Source organism: Agelaius phoeniceus, chromosome 8 (assembly GCF_051311805.1).
Source record: "Agelaius phoeniceus isolate bAgePho1 chromosome 8, bAgePho1.hap1, whole genome shotgun sequence".
NCBI lineage: Eukaryota > Metazoa > Chordata > Aves > Passeriformes > Icteridae > Agelaius > Agelaius phoeniceus.
The window spans coordinates 21,496,205-21,514,273 of record NC_135272.1 but is presented as its reverse complement, the minus strand read 5'-3'; the positions used below and the strand labels follow the sequence as shown (position 1 = coordinate 21,514,273).

Sequence of the window (18,069 nt, the reverse complement as noted above, 5' to 3'; positions counted from 1 at the left end):
AGAAATATGTTTAGTATGAAGTACAGATTGTTTGAAAGGGGTTTTATATACCAGATTTGGTGGGACAAGTACATTCAAATGTTTAATATCAGGAGTACCAGCATAAGTGCTTACCATATACAAGTCATGAATGTCAATCCAGACTGCTAACAAACACATCCCTACGTATCCCGTCTCTCAAACAACTGCACCTCCACACAGCCAAATGTGTCTGACAAAACTGACACCCCTACCAGTACTGACAAGCAGCAACTCACACTTTTCTCTCATTGTCAACCAAATTGAGAGATTCTCAAACGATCTGTGATTATTTTGTGAACTGCAGAAAAAGATGTTTGGGAAAGACTAGCTAATTACAAGGTTAGTACAAGTATCACTCAATCCTTGTTCATCTGAACTCCAATTCAACAGACTCCTTCCATAATCTTGGCTTTAAAATAAAACTACATATGCTTCAATGCACAATGACTTTGGTTTGCCCTTTTCTTCACTCCAGCTCTTGGGTCTCGTTTGCTCACACACTATATATTCCTTCTGAGATTCAGATACATCCAACTGAAGCACTTCTATTTAAAAGACTCTCTTAACTTTCCCTCCCAATCAATAGTTAAAAAATACATTTTATTTCTTTCCTGGGTCACTTTAAAATGACTTGTCAGTTTAAGAGATTGTCAAACTTGCTTGATAGGCAACACCAACCTAAATCAGCCTTTAAATTTCTGATTGAAGAAAAAAGTGGGTGTTGAAATCCTCAAAGCGTAGTTGTTTAGTTACTGTGTTTACATAGCTAACCTGAAAATTACATTTAGGGGAAAATCATATATTTTTGGTGTCATTAATTACATTGTGAAATATAAGTACTATCTTGGATTCATAGATTCACTTTTAATTAACAATTCAACTTTTTAGGATTATTCATTATACTAAAGATACAGCTGTGTCTTACATTATGTTTGCATCAAACAATTTCATCTAAAGTTTCATCGCAGTTTGCATCTAAAAACAGTAAAAAAATGAGCAGAAGTCTTTAGTTCCACATGCTTCTGTTAGGGTGTGACACTGACTTTTTATGTATAAATAAAGGGCAAACAGGACAAAACAAGGATTTAAATGTAACTATACAGTCAAGGAATTTTTTTTTTTTTTGCTTTTATACTTCTGCATGCCAGTTACACCTTTTGTCAAGACTTACAGTACAATCCAAATTCAAAATGTACACTCTACTCTTAGTGTTACTATATTTCTTCTATATATGTGCCTACAGGAAGCTGCAATGAGGAGGATATGCACAAAACACTAAAAGGCAAAGGCAGCCCAGGCAGGCAGTTTTTAGTGTCATTGACACTGCCACTTAAGCACTCTGCATACTGTGTGCACGTGAACACACGTGGAACACAGATACACTATGACCCTTGTACATAAACACTATTTTTTCCCTTCTACAATACTACTTGAATTCACAGCATTTTCAACCCCACACAGTGTTCTTGCCTCAGCAAGCAGTGGAGGCAGACCTGATTTGAGTGTAAGGAGGAGGATGGTGGACAGTGCTGATTCATTTTTACAGTTGCTTCACATCATGTAGCAACACAAGTACCACATGTAACACCATGCAGAGGCAGAGAAGAAGCAACCACTCTTTTATTCCCTGGCTGTTTGTACAGGTTCATCCCACGATACACACAGCAACTTAGATGGACTCTACATTTTATGTTCCAGATTTCTGGCTGTGATACACAGGGAATGAGAGCAAATGCAGTGTTCTCCAGGACATTGAGAGAAAACAGAAGATTTGAAGAAGTGAATACATGCTGATTTTGCAATAATGTAAGTGTATTCTATAAAATCTTTATCAAATAAGTAATGGAGAATGTAAGAAAAGTTATTAATCCAGTTTCAAGTACGAACCATGCCTTCTTTAAATCTGTCTTTAGATTTTGCCTGCCTAAGGAATATCTTAACAGTACTTATTTACTTAGCCACAACAAACTCTAAGTCAAGTCTTGATATACAAAAAACCCCAGCCAAGATCAAAACAGATTGAAGAAATCAAGATTCACAAATCAGAAGTTGTGCATTTTGCTACCTAGTAAAACAAAGCCCTTTTTCAATAATTTGGAATATAAAAGTAACAGTATAAAAGGATATAAAAGTTTATATTTAAAACAGCATTTGAAAACTATTAAATTGACTGCAGGAAAAAATCTGCTTTTACATATTTGCCTTAAGCCCTAGAATTCCTGACAAAAGCCACAAAGCAAATACAAACTTTCAGGCACCAAACATTTTAACCACAGTAACATTTTCTTGCCTACGTTTAAGAGACATAAGTAATATAAAGGACTAAAACTGTAGTTCCACAGCCATTTAATTCTAAAAGAAACAAGTCCTTGCTGGGCTTCATACAACTGGATTTATTTCCACCCAACTTTTCTTAAACATAACCATACCAAATACTATTTTGGCTGATGACAGATACAATTACACAATGTTTCTCCAGTACGCTATACTGGAGAGCACTTAACTGATGATTCAGCAGCTCCCAGCCAACTTTGTTTATAGATTTGAGCACTAACTGTAGTACTTCCCTAAATACAGTATTCTTATTTTCTGCTTTTTTGTTGCAAATCAGAACACAGTATTAGGAAAGTATACTGTAAAATAAAGTAAAGCCTTTCATAAAGTTGCAATACTCATTTAAAAGCATATATTCCCAATATCAATTACTATGTTCTTAATTATTATCAGTCATTTTAGCATGAGTTCCTGAAAATAAACTATACATCACTATAAATTACCTTGCAAAATGCATATGCTTCCATCTGAATGCTTAGTCAATTAAAATTCTATCTTCACATAATATAGCTGAAGAGCCTATTTAAAATAAGATGTGAACTAATTTTAGCTTGATTAGCCTCCAGTTTATCAGATTCAATTTTAAAGCATTCAGACTGATGAACTGGGTAATCATAGACAATTACAGTGTCACAGGGAAAGACAAGATTTGCATTCAGGAGGTGTTTATATCCAGCAAGAAGCTACCCCTCTCATTTAGAAACACAAGGGGGAAAAGAACAGAGAATAAAACCTTCAGAACATCATTATCAGGAGTAAGTTACAACAGGCTAACTAACTCCTCAAACACCATTGCTCTTAGTATGCCTCAAAAGAAAACTGTATTTCATTCAAGTCAGGCAAAACTTCCTCTATGCACTCCTCAATTTACCAGCAGTATGAGGAAGAAGCCACCTCCCTCTTAATCACTTGGTAACACACCATGACTTGCCTTTGGCAAGCTTCCACACTTAAAGAGCAGAAAAGCCAAAGAGAGGTTAGTATCATTCGTTAGCAGAACGATTACCTCTTTAAGTAGACTTCATACTTCATAATAAAATCTTTCTGGTTCAACTAAAAACTCCCTATAAATAGTTTAGCACAGGAAAAAATAAACTTGTATGTAATTTGGGCTTCTGGTGTTGAGCTTCAATCAAAAGAATACTCCTCTACCCACCTCTGTATTCAGAAGTGCAGCAGGGGACAATTTCTTCAGACACAAATCCAGTAAGTATTGTCAATACTTATCCTTAAGCCATCCAACCTACGCTATCCAATCTCATAGAACAGAGGGCATAAACCCTTGATAACACTCAAATACAAATGAATAACCTTTTTACAAAGGCTATGTTAACCTTCTTAGAGATACTGTTGTTTTGATAATTTTTTGCTATCAACAAAACAGTGGGGTTTTTTAATCCCAGTGGTGCTCAGAAGAGGCTGCTGCAAGTATCTTTAGGCAGTTCTTTCCATACATTTCTATTCAGAGATTCATATCCAAACATTACAGTTTTTATCATGCTGAAACAGACAACTCAAGACTGAAAAAGATGTAGATGATAAAATATATACAAGAGATGCTGTACCTTTTAAATAAGCACAGAAACTATGCAGTGATTTACAGCTTTACAGTGCAATCATTTTTGCTAACAATAAACAAAGCTGAAATATTTAGAGAAGAAAACATTAAAGCAGATACTCACAAGACAATACTGAAAAGGAGTATTGCCAAGAACAAAGCTACTGGCACTAGCAAGTGGCAAAAAAAATTAACCAGTGTACAGTAAAATGCCAAGATTCCGAATAAATCCACGCATTCCCACCAGGTGGCGCCCGAAACGCACGCAGCTGCTCACATTTGTTGCTCCCACTCCCATGCTTGCAAACAGTTAAAAGCCTGTTCGATTACACGTCTTACTGACGCAGCAGGAGCTCGCAAACGCTCCTCACTTAAACCATTTTAACTCTTTCATCACATTGGCTAATTCTGATGAGTCTCAACGCCACAGTGCTATTCCTTGCACTTCAAAATAAACCAGCACAAATATTATTATTATTAGGCACAAATCTGTCTATAACAAAATAGATTTACAGTCTCAGTTCCACACACACAGACAACTTCCTACAGCCACGTTCACGTTTAAGTGGAGGAAAACAATGCTGCAAGCACGGAAAGAAGGAAGTGTGCTCATAATTTCATTTCCTCTCCACTCCTGCAGTGCTTATCCAGCTGTCTGCACCCACAGCTCCAGCCCAGCCAAATTTACAATCCACAGTTAGCTAAGGTTTGCTCAGGATCAGTTCCCATACCTAGGCAACCTGTCAGGCCTCCCCATCATTGGTACTAGTAAGGTCCCCAGCATAAAGGCAGTAGCTTTAAAAGTTATATTCCCACCAAGTAACAAATAAATAAATACAGTATCTTAGTCGTCTTCTAATAACTTTTCATTGCATGTAGGTCATTAACATGGATGCCTCTAAAAAATACATTCCCAAGGCACATGTACTATTGCAATCAGATAATGCAGCTGCATAAAACAGCTGGATATCCAAAAGTCTATAAACGCTTTCATTGTATTTCACTTGAAAGATTACAATGAATCTAAAAATGTTGGAAAGTATTACTAGACCATGCCCATCTTCCTAATCATAATTTCTTCATATTTTTCCCCCTAAAGAAATTCTTCAAGTTCTATAAAAAGCAATATTTCACATGAGAGAGTGATAGTTCATTAATCACTTCTTACAACTATTCTAAAATACGTATCTTTTTACACTGAAATGCATTAAACATACATAATAAACTAGTTCTAGAATGTTGCATTTAAGTTGTGATTTCTTTTCAGTCTAACAATAAATCTCATCTTTACCTTCCAATATGAGACACAGGTATTTCTAGAGCTCTGGTGGAAGACATGTAAAACAAACTGCCATACTGACATTAAGAAACCTGGTAAGGAGCTGCAATATGCTTAGTTCTAGTAAGTTGTATTTCATACACCTGAAATTCCCAAGACTCCAGACAAGTACTTGGATACCACTTACTTACAACAATATGAAGACACTCACATCAACACCAGTAGTGCACACTTTATTCAGCAAGTGAAGATGCTAAATGCTTCCCTGTCCCCCCAAAGAGAAGGTATTGACCACTTTAAGTGTCTTAGGGAAAGTAACTTCAGTGCTACAGCAACAGTCAGAAGTCTTGAACATGTTACTACCTACAACACAGAGTGCACACAAATACAGCACTATAAAAGGCTACTAAAATTTATTTTCCTGCTCTATATGCCCAAAACCCCACACTTTTCAATCAAGTTCTGTAGTTGCAAAATCAGGGATGATACTCTTCTACTTCAGTAAGTAGTATATTTTAGCATACTCAGAAAAAAACAAATCTGGGTACACAGAAGAAACATTAACATGAAAGAAACTAACTTAAATTATACACTAGGTAAGGGCACTGTGAATCAATCCTCAGATCTGAGTACTCAGGGTGACACAACTTGCAATGACTAGATTCTTAGCATTAAGAGCTATCAGAGGTTGTACGTGTGGTTTTTGTTAGTATTTCTTTTGTGGTGGAAGGGTTTTGAGATGGTTTGTAGGGTTTTTTGCTTGGTGTGTTTCATTGTGGGTATGTTGTTTAGTTTTTTTAATTAACTCATAACTTACACCTATCCAGGGTTATGAATCTCATCTATCAGTAGACCAGAGCAAAATTTTATTTAATCTAATTGGTGTAATTTTAAGAATGCAAATCACAGTGAACAGGGGTTTACAAAGACAGCACAGAGACCATGTCATGTAATGATGAGGAAAAATAAACACATGTGAGGGGAAAAAATGAGATGATGTGCTGCCAGGCTCCTTACCCATTGCTGCTGTTGCTGGAGCTCCCTGATGGTATTCTCAGCTTGCTCCAGCTTAGTATTGGCCTCATCACTCTGCTGTTTGATGGTGGCCAGCTCCCGTTTTATGAGGTAGTTTTCCTCAGCCTCCTGGGCCCTTGTCACTTGTCCCTTAGGACATAATTTATTTTTTTAAGCACTTGATGACAAATCCAAGGAAAAGTGCCTTTCTGATGCTTAGCTGCTTATTTAATCAGACTGGTTTTGCAAACAGCACAGAGTACAATTGGTAGAAATTTTAGGACAAGTAGTACTAAACAGCTGCTTTAGTACTTTATTACAAAGTTCAGCATCCATTTAGCAAGCACAGTTTTGTACTTGTATTCAATAAAATTCCTTTCATGCATTATTACTCAGTTGTACATGCACAGATTGAGGCTCACACTATTCAATTTCATTGTTAATACGGTGTCATAGGATCCATTTGCCACAGGAATTTGTACAAAAAATTACAATAGGTTAGGAAAATTACTATAACGTGCAGGTATTGGGTTTATATATTTTTAGTAAACAAAATTAAACAAGTTTCTAGCAAGATGTATTAGCTCTGTATTTATTCCAAATCAGCAAAGCAGGGATAGAATACAGCATGCGAATATGCATGCATTAAAGCAGTTGGGTTTTTTTATGAGTAGGAAGAGAGTCATACAGTAAAAGACTATACCTGTATCAATCTATCTGCCAAGGAAGCACTTTCCTACAAAGGAAAAATTCAGACAGGAATGAGGAAAAGGGAAACCAAAATACAAGGGGCTGATAATAGTGACAAAAAAGACCAAGAGTTGATAGAAAGAAAATGCCCAAATTCTACCCATTTTTTGTGCAAACTCTTATTGCAAAATTAACAACTCTTCGTATAAATGAAGGCAACTCAGTCCAAAGATCCCAGGAAGCAGCCTTTTCTGCAACAGATTTAACACAGTCCATCTGTGATACAAAAGGTTTCAAAGCCAGATTTCTGTAACATTTAAAATTCACCTACAGGAGACTGGTTGTTTTTATTTGAGTGGCTTGCTCCTGAATTAATGAAAGTTACCAAAGCACTATCTGATAGATCGAACAGATAGATGCAGGACACCATCTACAGTCCCCCCACAACATGAAACAAAGGCATAATTTGAGCACAGAGGGAACTCCACTAAGCACCAAGGCACTCATGCAGAACTACAGCTTCCACTAAGATGAAGCAGGACAGTTAAACGGTGCAAACTGACAGACAAGTAGGAAATGTCAGCTATGACAGCCAATGTTCTGTTTTACTGAACTCTTGCACTGACTCATTCCGCAGTTCATAGATTCTCTTTTCTTGCCAAACTTTTGCAAAAAAAATATTTATTTTTGCACACTGACAAGCCCTACCGCCCTGCAGTTGCATTTAATTTATTTCTACTTTATCAGCCCTGAAACGAATCAATTTTTTTAAACATTCTACAACAGAGAAATACATCTATTCACAGACCTTTTTTGTCCTTGAAGCTTTTATTAAAATTGAAGTTCAAACTAGTAGATAAGAGCTATTTCTTAGAAGTTAAGGTACACTAAGAAAATCACAACTAAATCAGATGGGTTTGAATAAAGGAAAAATATTTTAAAACTAAGTTACCAAGAGAAGAATTTAATGTATTTTCCACACTTTATGATGTTTTTTAAATGCTGTGATGATAACGATCTTCAGGAATTCTTATTAATAGATAATATTTTCCAATTCTGAATTGTTTTAATTCCAATCAGATTGGGGTAATCTGAAGGTGAATTCTGAAATTCTAAGCACAGAATTTGCAAAAGCACTAGCGTGTGGCAGTTCATCCTGGACTTTAGAATTAAAAAAAGAAAATATTTCAAACCTCTAAAAGTTAAGTATAAAACAAGGGTATTAACTATTACATATTTACCAAGGTCATTGAAATGATTCACTACAGCTTCAAGCTTCTTAAAGAGAACTTACTCTTTTTCATTCATTTTATAAATCTCCAATACTAGAAATAAAAATGTTCATAAAATTGTATTGTTGGTCACAACTTTCACAATGTGCCCTTTTATGCATCTTTTCCAAACTAAATTCTGAAACCAATTAATTAGAATTTGATATAGACCAACATCTCTTCAAGAAATTGCATTGAGGTTTAACATCCTTAGTGTGACATCTTTCAATTATGTCACTCTTAATTGAAATATTACCATTTTCTTCCCTGTGAAACATGAACTGTTTGCAACTCATAAGAGCATTCAATCCCATTTGTTGAAAGATGGTCCCTGTTGGTGCTTAAGAAGGGCAGGAATGCTCTCATTCCTGAGCAGAGCAGCTCAGATGCAATTTGCCACAGAAGTGTGATACCAGGATACAGCAGAGGCCACTGGAGAACAGTTGGACATGTATCCACAGCAGTCCTCATGCCTACTTTTCAGGTTTCAGTCAGTTACAAAAAAACCTAACAAAACTCTACTCCAGACTAAATATAAGAGAAATAAGTCTTTGGATATTTCCCCACCAGGTACCCAGAATTGCCACAAAACCTCAAAACCACATAGAAGGAATGAATGGCAGTGCTCCTGTTCTCAGTATGAGTGCTGCAACATCCCTCTGGTCATTGGTAGGTCTGTCATTTTGCTCCTACATAAAAACACCAAGCAACTTCAGATTTTCAAAACTGAGGATTCTCTCACAATGACCTTTTTTCCAAACAACCAGAGTCCACTATTCATGGAGTCTTCTGGACTTTGAACATATGCTTCTAATTCAGAAAGAGAACAGTACAACACAAGCTGAGTATGTCAAAATGTTTGATTTTATAATCACTAAGAAGCAGACATAACCTTACATATTTAAAGCACTGACTTTAATTGCTTGGTGATAACCATGTTATTTGGCAAAGCACTGCTAGTAAACACCAGAGATTATCAAGCAAACAGTAAACTATAATTCTGAGATACCCATTTCATATAACGAAGTTGCCATTAAAAAAGTCTAAATTAACAGAGATTAAATCAAATCCCCAACATACTTACTTTTTCTAGTGTTTCGATGCGCTGTTTTAGGAGTCTGTTTTCAGTTCGTAACCTCTGGAAGGTAAACAGTTCACAAATCCATTTCTCAAGTTATGAATTGAAAGTCTGATAAAAGCAAAGCAAACTACCAACATTTTTATCTCATCACATCCATGAAAACCAGTATAAATACAAAAATCATTTGTGACCTTCTTAACATCCTTTCATATTATGCACTAGCTCGAAATATGAGTTTAACCAGCTTGGTACAGCAAAAACGAGAACACATCTCATGTTATGTGACAGCTTTTATGTTGTATTTGCTGAAAGCTGTATGGGGTTTAACCCACACCAGACTGGACAGCCTCCCCTTCATAAACAGGGTCAAAGTCTTCATGGTTAAGGGACATGACAGTGCACTCCCTGCAGCAGGACAGCCTAATGAGGCAGCTACAAGGTTTCCTTCATAAGAATTTATATTAATCTATAAATCTATAGTAAGGCTATACTGAGAATTACCTCAAATGTCCCAGAAGTCAGCAAGAATTTTACCAAACCCTATATTTTACAAGTGCACTCCCCTTAATTTTGGCAGTAAAATTTTAGCAGTCAGCATTCAGACAGAAAAGATCCGTACCCCTCAGAAGAGGGGATTAGATATCAGTTCAGTAAATGCTTTATTCTGCCAGGCTAAAAGGCAAACTCAAAATACGGTTCTATCTCCCCTAAAATAGTCTCTTCTGCTAAGAAGCTCTGCTAAGTCAGAAATTATTTACATATGTCCCAAAGTAGGGCCTAGAAACAGGTAGCTTTGCGTTGTTTGGTTGGGGTTTTTTGCACAAATTTTTGGTTGCTTTTTCTTGGGGTGGGCTTCATGCTTTTTGTTTTAGTAAGGGTTTTTGCTTTCTCCTTTTTTTGGGGGGAATGGTGGCAAGAAGCAAGAAAGGATTTGAAAAGAGTTAACATACTAGAATCTAAAGTTACAGTTGTCTTTCACATGGTTTTACTCTGTCCTGTTCTGCAGAGAGCTGTCATTTGAGCCCTGCAAATCTGATTTCAGCTGCTGTTACAGCAGGTATTCCTGCTGCTAACTGCCTCACTCCCTGGTGCAATAACAAACTGCCTGAAAAGGCTCCTAATACCTTTGTGCTCCCAGGTGCATCTCACAGTCATTTTTCTGAAGAACTGATGCCTCAAAAACTGACATTGAAAGGCAAAATGACTAGCAGTGGACAGGAGAAAGGAAGGCTGTACCTAACTCCCTCACCAAACTTTTATATAATACACTTGCACATCATTTCTCCCATTGTCTTTTCTCACAGAACTGGCTAAAACCACAAGGAAGAAAATCCAGATCAAATAACATGCTGTGAAAAAGTGAAAAAAAGGCATCAAAAGCCTATTTATGTCACAAAAGCAAAAAGATGCAGTGATTAGGTACATACACGAAGTAGGTCAGTTAGTAAAAAGGGAAAAATAAATTCCACTGGCAGCTTGGCTTTTTTCCCCCCAGTTTGTATTAACTGCAAAAGCTCCAAAAGAAAAAGTGGCTGCAGACAGAAGATGCCACAATTTGAGTCCAATGCATAAGAAAAATCAAGGTCTTAAAATCAAAGACAAACCAGTCAAGTGGACTCTATGAAGTCTATCTTAACATGTGTCATACAAACCTCCTGTGTGGAGCACCTACATCTAAACCAGCATATTTGGAACCTCTGACAAATGAGGGCATCTATTATTAAGCTTCTGTCATCAGGAAATACTAAAAAAATAAGTACAGAAGGTCCCCAAAGATGTTTTTTTAATGTCCACCATAAGTCTCAATAATCTCACTGTAAGTGTCCTTTAGGAACAGACATCCCAAATATAAATGCTGAAAGAAAAGAATTTGGGGGCCTTAATTATGTCCTGCTACCTGCAGAGATCAAACACGTAATCCCCCCATCTAGGAATTAAACTTATTCATAAATAAATTTGTTGAGGGCTCCTTACTTTAATTTCGACTTGTTCTTCCATTTCTTTTGTCTTTATTGTAGTGTACTCTTTTTCTAGCCTAAAAATTAGAAATAGTAAATTATGATCAGAAACATTGCAGATAATTTACTTGTTGGTGTAATACCTAACAAATAACAGTAGAACAGAGATACAGATTATTGATATTTCCTCTCAAATGCACTCCTGTAAATGCTTAGACTGGACCTTAAATTTAACACAGATTTCAGTAGATATGAACACACTGAACCAGCATTCTGAAGTGCAGGAGCTTGCCTGGATACATTACAGTGGCAGCAATTTGGAGCTACTCTGCAATAACCCCTTTATGCAATACAGTCATCAATTCAATAGATTCAGCCAAAAGAAATCAGAGCTTGGAAAGCCTGGAAGACAAAGATGCAAAGAAATCTGAAAAAAATACCTTAAATATGAACCAATTTTAGCCTTTCCCCAGCAAACCAAATGAAAAAGACAGCAAGAAAAACCCACAAGCTGAGATAACAATGCCTCTACAGAAAGCAGATCAGGAAGTTCAGACTTGGAATGGTGGATTTTCAACTGCATACACTTGAACTGGTTTGCAAAGAAAATATTTTTCCTGAAAGCTTTGTTGTTACTCCTTTTTTAGAGAAGACTGCTCATTCTACTGATAATAGGCTGCTGACAGAAAAATAAAAGAAAAAGATTGACAAATTCAGTTTGGAAGACCCTGGACACAGCCAGCAGTGCAACAATGAACACAGGATACTTTACAACCAATGAGAGACCCAACAAACTCAACCCTGGCAAACCACACTATCTGCAGCTTGCTAATCAAAACAGAATTTACCAAAGGCAGAAGAGACATGCAAATAACCTTAACAACAACAAGGACTGGTATTCTCAAGATTTCAAACCCCACATGAAAGTTGTTTTACTGTTGTCAATGTTACTACAAAGTTTTATCAATTTACATTTTCAACAGCACTAATTTTGATTATAAATGCGCTCTTTAGCACCATGATTATTCTTCCAGCTCCTGAGAACTAAAATCTTCAGAATTTAGGCCAGATCAAAAAAGTTTCATCTCCTTTACCCTAAACAAAACAAAAACAATCTCCCCTCCCACCAGAGGAGAAAACCACCCCCTACCTAACCTTCCTATTCAGTTCCTTTTTACAGAAGTGCTGTGATTCCCCATAACTGACAGTTTTCTTCAAATGCTTTTTTAGTTATTTTTGTAAATGAGCTATAGCTTTATTATATTTAAGAAAAATAGCAAATACTACTTTAGAATCATTCTTTTTGCAGACAGAGCTGCAGTTTTAAGTGTTTATATACTATAAAATCCCCTAAAAATGTAAAGATTAAAAATTCAAAATGAAACACAGAATAACAATTCTTAAGGGTAAACAAACAGTAACTCAGCAACAGTATAATGTATTTTCTCAAAATGTAATACCTACTTTTTCATCTTTTTTGCATTGTATTTGACTTGATAAGATGCTTGGATTAATTTGTCTGGACCACTGTCAAACTGATGTGGAATGACCTTTTGAAAGTGCTAAAAGTAATCAGAGCACAAGATTACATATAATTAACAGCTGCAAGGAAATACACACATTGCACATTTCAGATATCTCTTAAAATTATTATAACCATAGCTTACCTGTAACATTCCTTCCATGTCAAGTTGCAGTAATTCTGCCTGGTTCATCTGAAGTAATGCTAAACCTACTCTAAATACTATCTCTAAACCCTGAAAAGAGAAGTCAAAAAACATTCAACAACTATTCATGCCATTGTCAACAGCACAGTATTTACTAACATTGGAAATCTCACCCAACTAAGCACAAGTAAAAGGGCTACTGAAAAAATCGCTCAACAAATTGCTTCTGCGTTTCTTTTTTTATTCCAAGGACAAGCAATCTGGCTATTTGTCCTGATGCCAGACATCTCCCTCAGAGAAGTTAGTGATGATGCAAAGTCTCGAATGACAGGAATTCTCCCAGGTCAGCTCTATCCACCATTTTAAGTATATCTAGTAGAAAAATCCCCAGTACTTCTCACAAAAGCTATTTTAATTTCAGACACAGTACAATGCAGTTAAACTACTGGGAAAAAAAAGGAATGTCTCGCTATATGCCCCATCTTGGACTTTGCTGGGGACAAGCTGAAAGGATCCACCTTTGACTTAATGCTTTCTCAAAGCTGACTGCAGGGCAAGCATAAGCTAAGATTTGTTACTAGTTCCAAATCATAGCTTATGTTTTTTTTGTGCAAAGCTCTAATCCTAAACACAGCATAGGTGTCTTTGTGATAACGACACTGAATAATTCCCTAAATTTCTTTGGCACCCATCATCATGTGAACAATAAAAAGAACTAACACTCCCCCTTCTTGGCTTGCATATCCCCAGTGTACTTCAACTTTGACCTGAAAGCAGCACTAGCTTCCACTGCAAACTCACCATAATACTGAGGAATGGATATCCCTGCTACATGCAATGCTAATGCACTGCATCCAGAAAAAACATATTTGGGAACACTTCAACAGGCTTAGAGCACAAAGCTACACACAATATCAACATTCAGTGACTTGGCTGCTCTTCCTTGACAAACTGCACACACAGACACCTTCCCTTAAAATAATCTGATCAGCATAAGAAATAAAAAGCAAGACTGTGAGATTTGTCCATCATGATGGGATTCTACCACTACCTAAATAACTGCTTTCAACAGCTACTCTTGAAATATAACATATGACTACATTTAGTAGTTACCTCAGACATAAAGATATCAAATATTCTCGTTGCAATTGGTAGTGGAAAAGTTGTAAGGAATATAGTTAAAAACCATGACGATGCATACATAGAAGTGTGAAAACTCTGAGACTGAAAGTGCACATAAAGCTCTGGAAGATGTTCCTGGAAAAGAAGAGGAATAAAATACACAAGTATGTTAAGCTTCTGCTTGTAGTTTTAGTGCAGATGTGTTTTTGACAAATTTTGAATACAAGAAAGTAATTGATACTTAGTACAGATAGGAGCTGTCTGTACTAGCAACAGGACTAGGAAAGATACGACTCATCATTATCAAGAACCATGCATGTCTACCCTGCAAAGCAGATAACAAAAACACTTCCTCATCCTAAGGGCAAGTCAAGCTTGTAAATCCCTGAGTAATAACTAGAATGGGCTACTAAAAAGAGCTGAAAACTCTAAGGCTATGTGATATCTCACCCTTGACAACTATGTTAGAAACCAGATCACAAAACAGAAACCTATTTTTCTCCATCAGCCTCACCAGGAAGAACCTGCATTCCAAATCTGAAAACGACTTCAATTCTAGATATGAGGCTATCTCCCAATTTTCATCTTTTAAGATACTATAAATTGACTATGAAGACTTTGATTTTCAGTCTTCAATCCAAACAGAATTAAACATCCATCTGCTTAAACTGCAGCAATACAAATCCTCATGCTTCAGTGTTTAAAGCCAGTCACTGCCAAAGGTTAAAAAAAAAAATTGCTCTCAGACCCACATGCATTTACTTGTGAAGTTCTGAAACTAGCATTGTCAAGAGTGCAGCCTGTTAGCCAACAGACATGCCTGCTCTTGAGCTGTAACTCCCAAGTTCCTTATTAATAGTTACTGAAGAGCAAGTTTGATAATTTTGTATGTACCTGTATCATGCATTCAAACTGGTACATACAAAGGCCCAGTTCAGCCATGCTTGGTTTAAAGAGTTCTCGTAGTCTGTAATCTTGCATTAATTTAACAAACACACAGAATGCCTCTTCTTCTGGCATCTATATCAAAAACAAAAAAGCACAGTAAAAACTCTGGACAAACATAATGATATATCAGAGTAAATGCCTGGAGGATTTAGGGTTGGGGTTTTGTGTGTGTGTGCATGTGCACACAGCAGAGCTTTTTTCTTGGTTGCTGCTTTGCTTGTTTTGAGATTTTTGTTTTGTTTAAGGGATTTACAGCCAATTACTCCAATTAACTTTTGTCTATATTAAATTCTAGCAAATAATTTCTCAACTGAAATGGAGGTCTGTAAGTTTTTTACTCTATAGCCTACTTTGTCATAAACCAAAAACCAATAATACAAAGGAAGCTTTAAGATAATCAAGTCAACTGCGTAATTTCATTTGAACTCTGAGGAGATTCCATGTAATAGAAGAGAAATAAGAAGTTCATTTATTTTTGAAATATCACTCACCAAAACAGCTTCCAAGCCTGCAATCCTACCTTAGCTCTGAAAAACAAATACATTCTCCCACTCCAATACAAGTACCTTGGCAAATAGAATGACACAAAGTACATCTCATTTTATTTCCAGGCTAAACACCTGCCCTTGACAGCTCCAACGTAACAAAATTATGAAGGAAAAGCATTGCAAAAATTCCCAATAAACCACCACAATATATTATGCAGTCTAGCATGGATTTAAAGGGTTCACATATTTTTAAATATTTTACCTGCATAAGCAGTAATCCAACTATAAAAGCGCTTCCTTGACAGTATCCAACCTCACGATCCACCAAAGAGTAAGCCTAGAAAATAAAGTTAAAACTATCAACAATTAAAACCTCATTATCAATAAAATTAATCATGGCTTATCCTGCTATCTTGTTAATAACTTATTCTACCTCTCCCCAAATCCAACAAGGGCAGACATCCTATCCAGAAATTTTAGTCAGACATTCTAGTTTCTACCTGCTGCCACAAACTCTGCTCTCTGAGCACATACATACAAAGCTAAACTAAGGCATACCTATCAAAAACACAGCCAGTTTTCAACTACAGGAATTTGGTAAAAGATAGAAGAGACCACTGGCATACAAATCTCACAAAGTACTACTTTTATAGGAGACAGACCAGACAATGAAACAAGTGGTCTTCAGAAAAAATACGTGTTGCAGTTTTATTTACAGATGGATGAAATGTGGTGATCTCCATGCAGGTAGCATCTTTGTTTTAGAGTTATGGAAATTATTATGGTTTGGAAACCTGCCAACTTTTCCATTGAAACCATGTTCTATGGAAAAGTCTGACCTTCAAAGTTTAATCTCTAGTGAAGACTAAGTGATGCAAACAATGCTACATTGGCATTTTCATTTTATGTTTGGGCACTGGAACAACTGCACATTAGCTTGTGCCTGCCATGTGCACTTCAGAAATACCTGCACACTGAATACTAGCTCTGATTGCCAATGTTCTTGTCTTGGGCAACGCTGTTTACTTTAATTCATGGCACACTTCATTCCATTGCACAATCAGAGTCAGCATGTGGCTTTGTTTTAATGCCAAATTGGTTTTACCTTGTGAGATATAAAAAAACTTACAGCAATGCCATCGAAACTAAAATGGGATTTGTTAAACTATCCCAGTGTCTATGGCTTAAAAAAACCTCCTAACACATGAAACCAGTGCAAGTTCTCTATATACAAGGCAATCCAAGCTGGTGCATGCTCTTGCTAATACATTCTCAAGGGCTGAAATACCAACTCACCTTCATTACGTTGAACAAGACCTCCTGCCCAAGGCTATCTTTTTCTTTGAAAAAATCATGCTCAGGGTATGTTCTAGCAATGTCCCTTCTTATTAATTTTTCACAAGGAGATGTCATTTTTAAAAGCTCTGAATACTGATCCTTAATTGGCATGCTTTGAGCACTGCATAAAAGTTGCCAAACAATTGCTCTGAAGTGATGAGGTATCCCTTTTCGAACCAGCTCCTAAGGCACAAAAAGACAATTCATAGTTCCTGAAAATATTACAAAAAATAAACCTAGAGAAAAAACAGCTTGAAATCAAGTTCCTCACAATTAAAAAAAAAATTACATCATGGCAAAAACTCCTCATACAGTTTATAATGTCAAATTTAGTGGGATTATTAAGTTCACAAAAGTAAGCAGTCTCTGAATCATTTTTAGTGGTTAAATTAGCTACTGAAAATAGTTCCTTACCCATGGAAAGCTATATGAAAAACAAAATATTCAAATAATTTTATACAAGAACTTCCATTAAACAGAACTTAATACAATGTCTATATTTCATGAAAGATTACTGCAGATAACACCTTTAATAATATTCATAGTCATTGAGACCTAAGAAATCAGGACTAAAAACTACTTCCAAGATAGGTAAATGACAAAAAGTAGAACTAACTGTAGCACAGTCAACTGCAACAAAAAAATTGCACAGTACAGCTATCATTTAACAAACTTGACAAGTTGTGTCCAATTTCTGTGGTGTGCCAGGATTTTCAAGTTATCTTTTAAGAAAGTATTTAAATGCAGTTTCAGACACTGCACCAAAAAAACATTAAGTTTACACCTACTAAATTAACTAAATTTACTTTAGCTTTTGAAAAAAAATTCTGCTAGGTATTATACAATTCAAACATGCCCAGAGGAGTACAGCTAAGAACCTGTTACTTGTCCTTTAAGAAATCACAAGGACAAGAAGTCTTGCTGCTTGATCTGAAAACTGAGAAAGAAGCATTATTCAGGAATTTAACAGGCTCTTGGTGGTATGTTCTGCAACTAGAATCAGTCTGACCTAGAAAATTGTCTCTTCAAAACTATTTCCTTTTTGTACCTTAAGAATTGTTATCAAGTATTCAGTCTCCTAAAGGCTAAATTTCTTTCATTATTATTTATTCTGAAGTTAGAGTAACCTCCTATTCTGCAAAGCTTCCACTTCTTCCTGTTTGCTCCACATATCTCTCCAACTTCTCCAATTACAATTAATTCATGCAACACTGATAACTTTCAAAGAGACTCTTCCTTTCAAGTTTTGTTTTTCTTAAGCTCAAACTCTGCTGCAGTTTTGCATCACTGACCTCCATTT

At 36.2% G+C, this 18,069-nt stretch overlaps 1 protein-coding gene across 8 annotated transcripts in view; it reads right to left on the bottom strand.

Annotated features, from left to right (window-relative positions):
- EVI5 (ecotropic viral integration site 5) overlaps positions 1-18,069 on the bottom strand; it is a 70,786-nt gene that overhangs the window by 36,099 nt on the left and 16,618 nt on the right. For 6 of the 8 annotated variants that reach the window (XM_054637952.2, XM_077182251.1, XM_054637943.2 and 3 more), the window contains 10 exons: positions 16,728-16,952; positions 15,694-15,768; positions 14,890-15,015; positions 13,987-14,130; positions 12,874-12,963; positions 12,671-12,768; positions 11,223-11,283; positions 9,252-9,305; positions 6,910-6,942; positions 6,210-6,356 (listed from right to left, as the gene is read on the bottom strand). In XM_054637952.2, the coding sequence (XP_054493927.1) occupies positions 6,210-6,356; positions 6,910-6,942; positions 9,252-9,305; positions 11,223-11,283; positions 12,671-12,768; positions 12,874-12,963; positions 13,987-14,130; positions 14,890-15,015; positions 15,694-15,768; positions 16,728-16,952 (1,053 nt within the window). The remainder of the gene's footprint in view (positions 1-6,209; positions 6,357-6,909; positions 6,943-9,251; positions 9,306-11,222; positions 11,284-12,670; positions 12,769-12,873; positions 12,964-13,986; positions 14,131-14,889; positions 15,016-15,693; positions 15,769-16,727; positions 16,953-18,069) is intronic. The other 2 variants (XM_077182252.1, XM_077182254.1) reach the window with 2 other exon arrangements.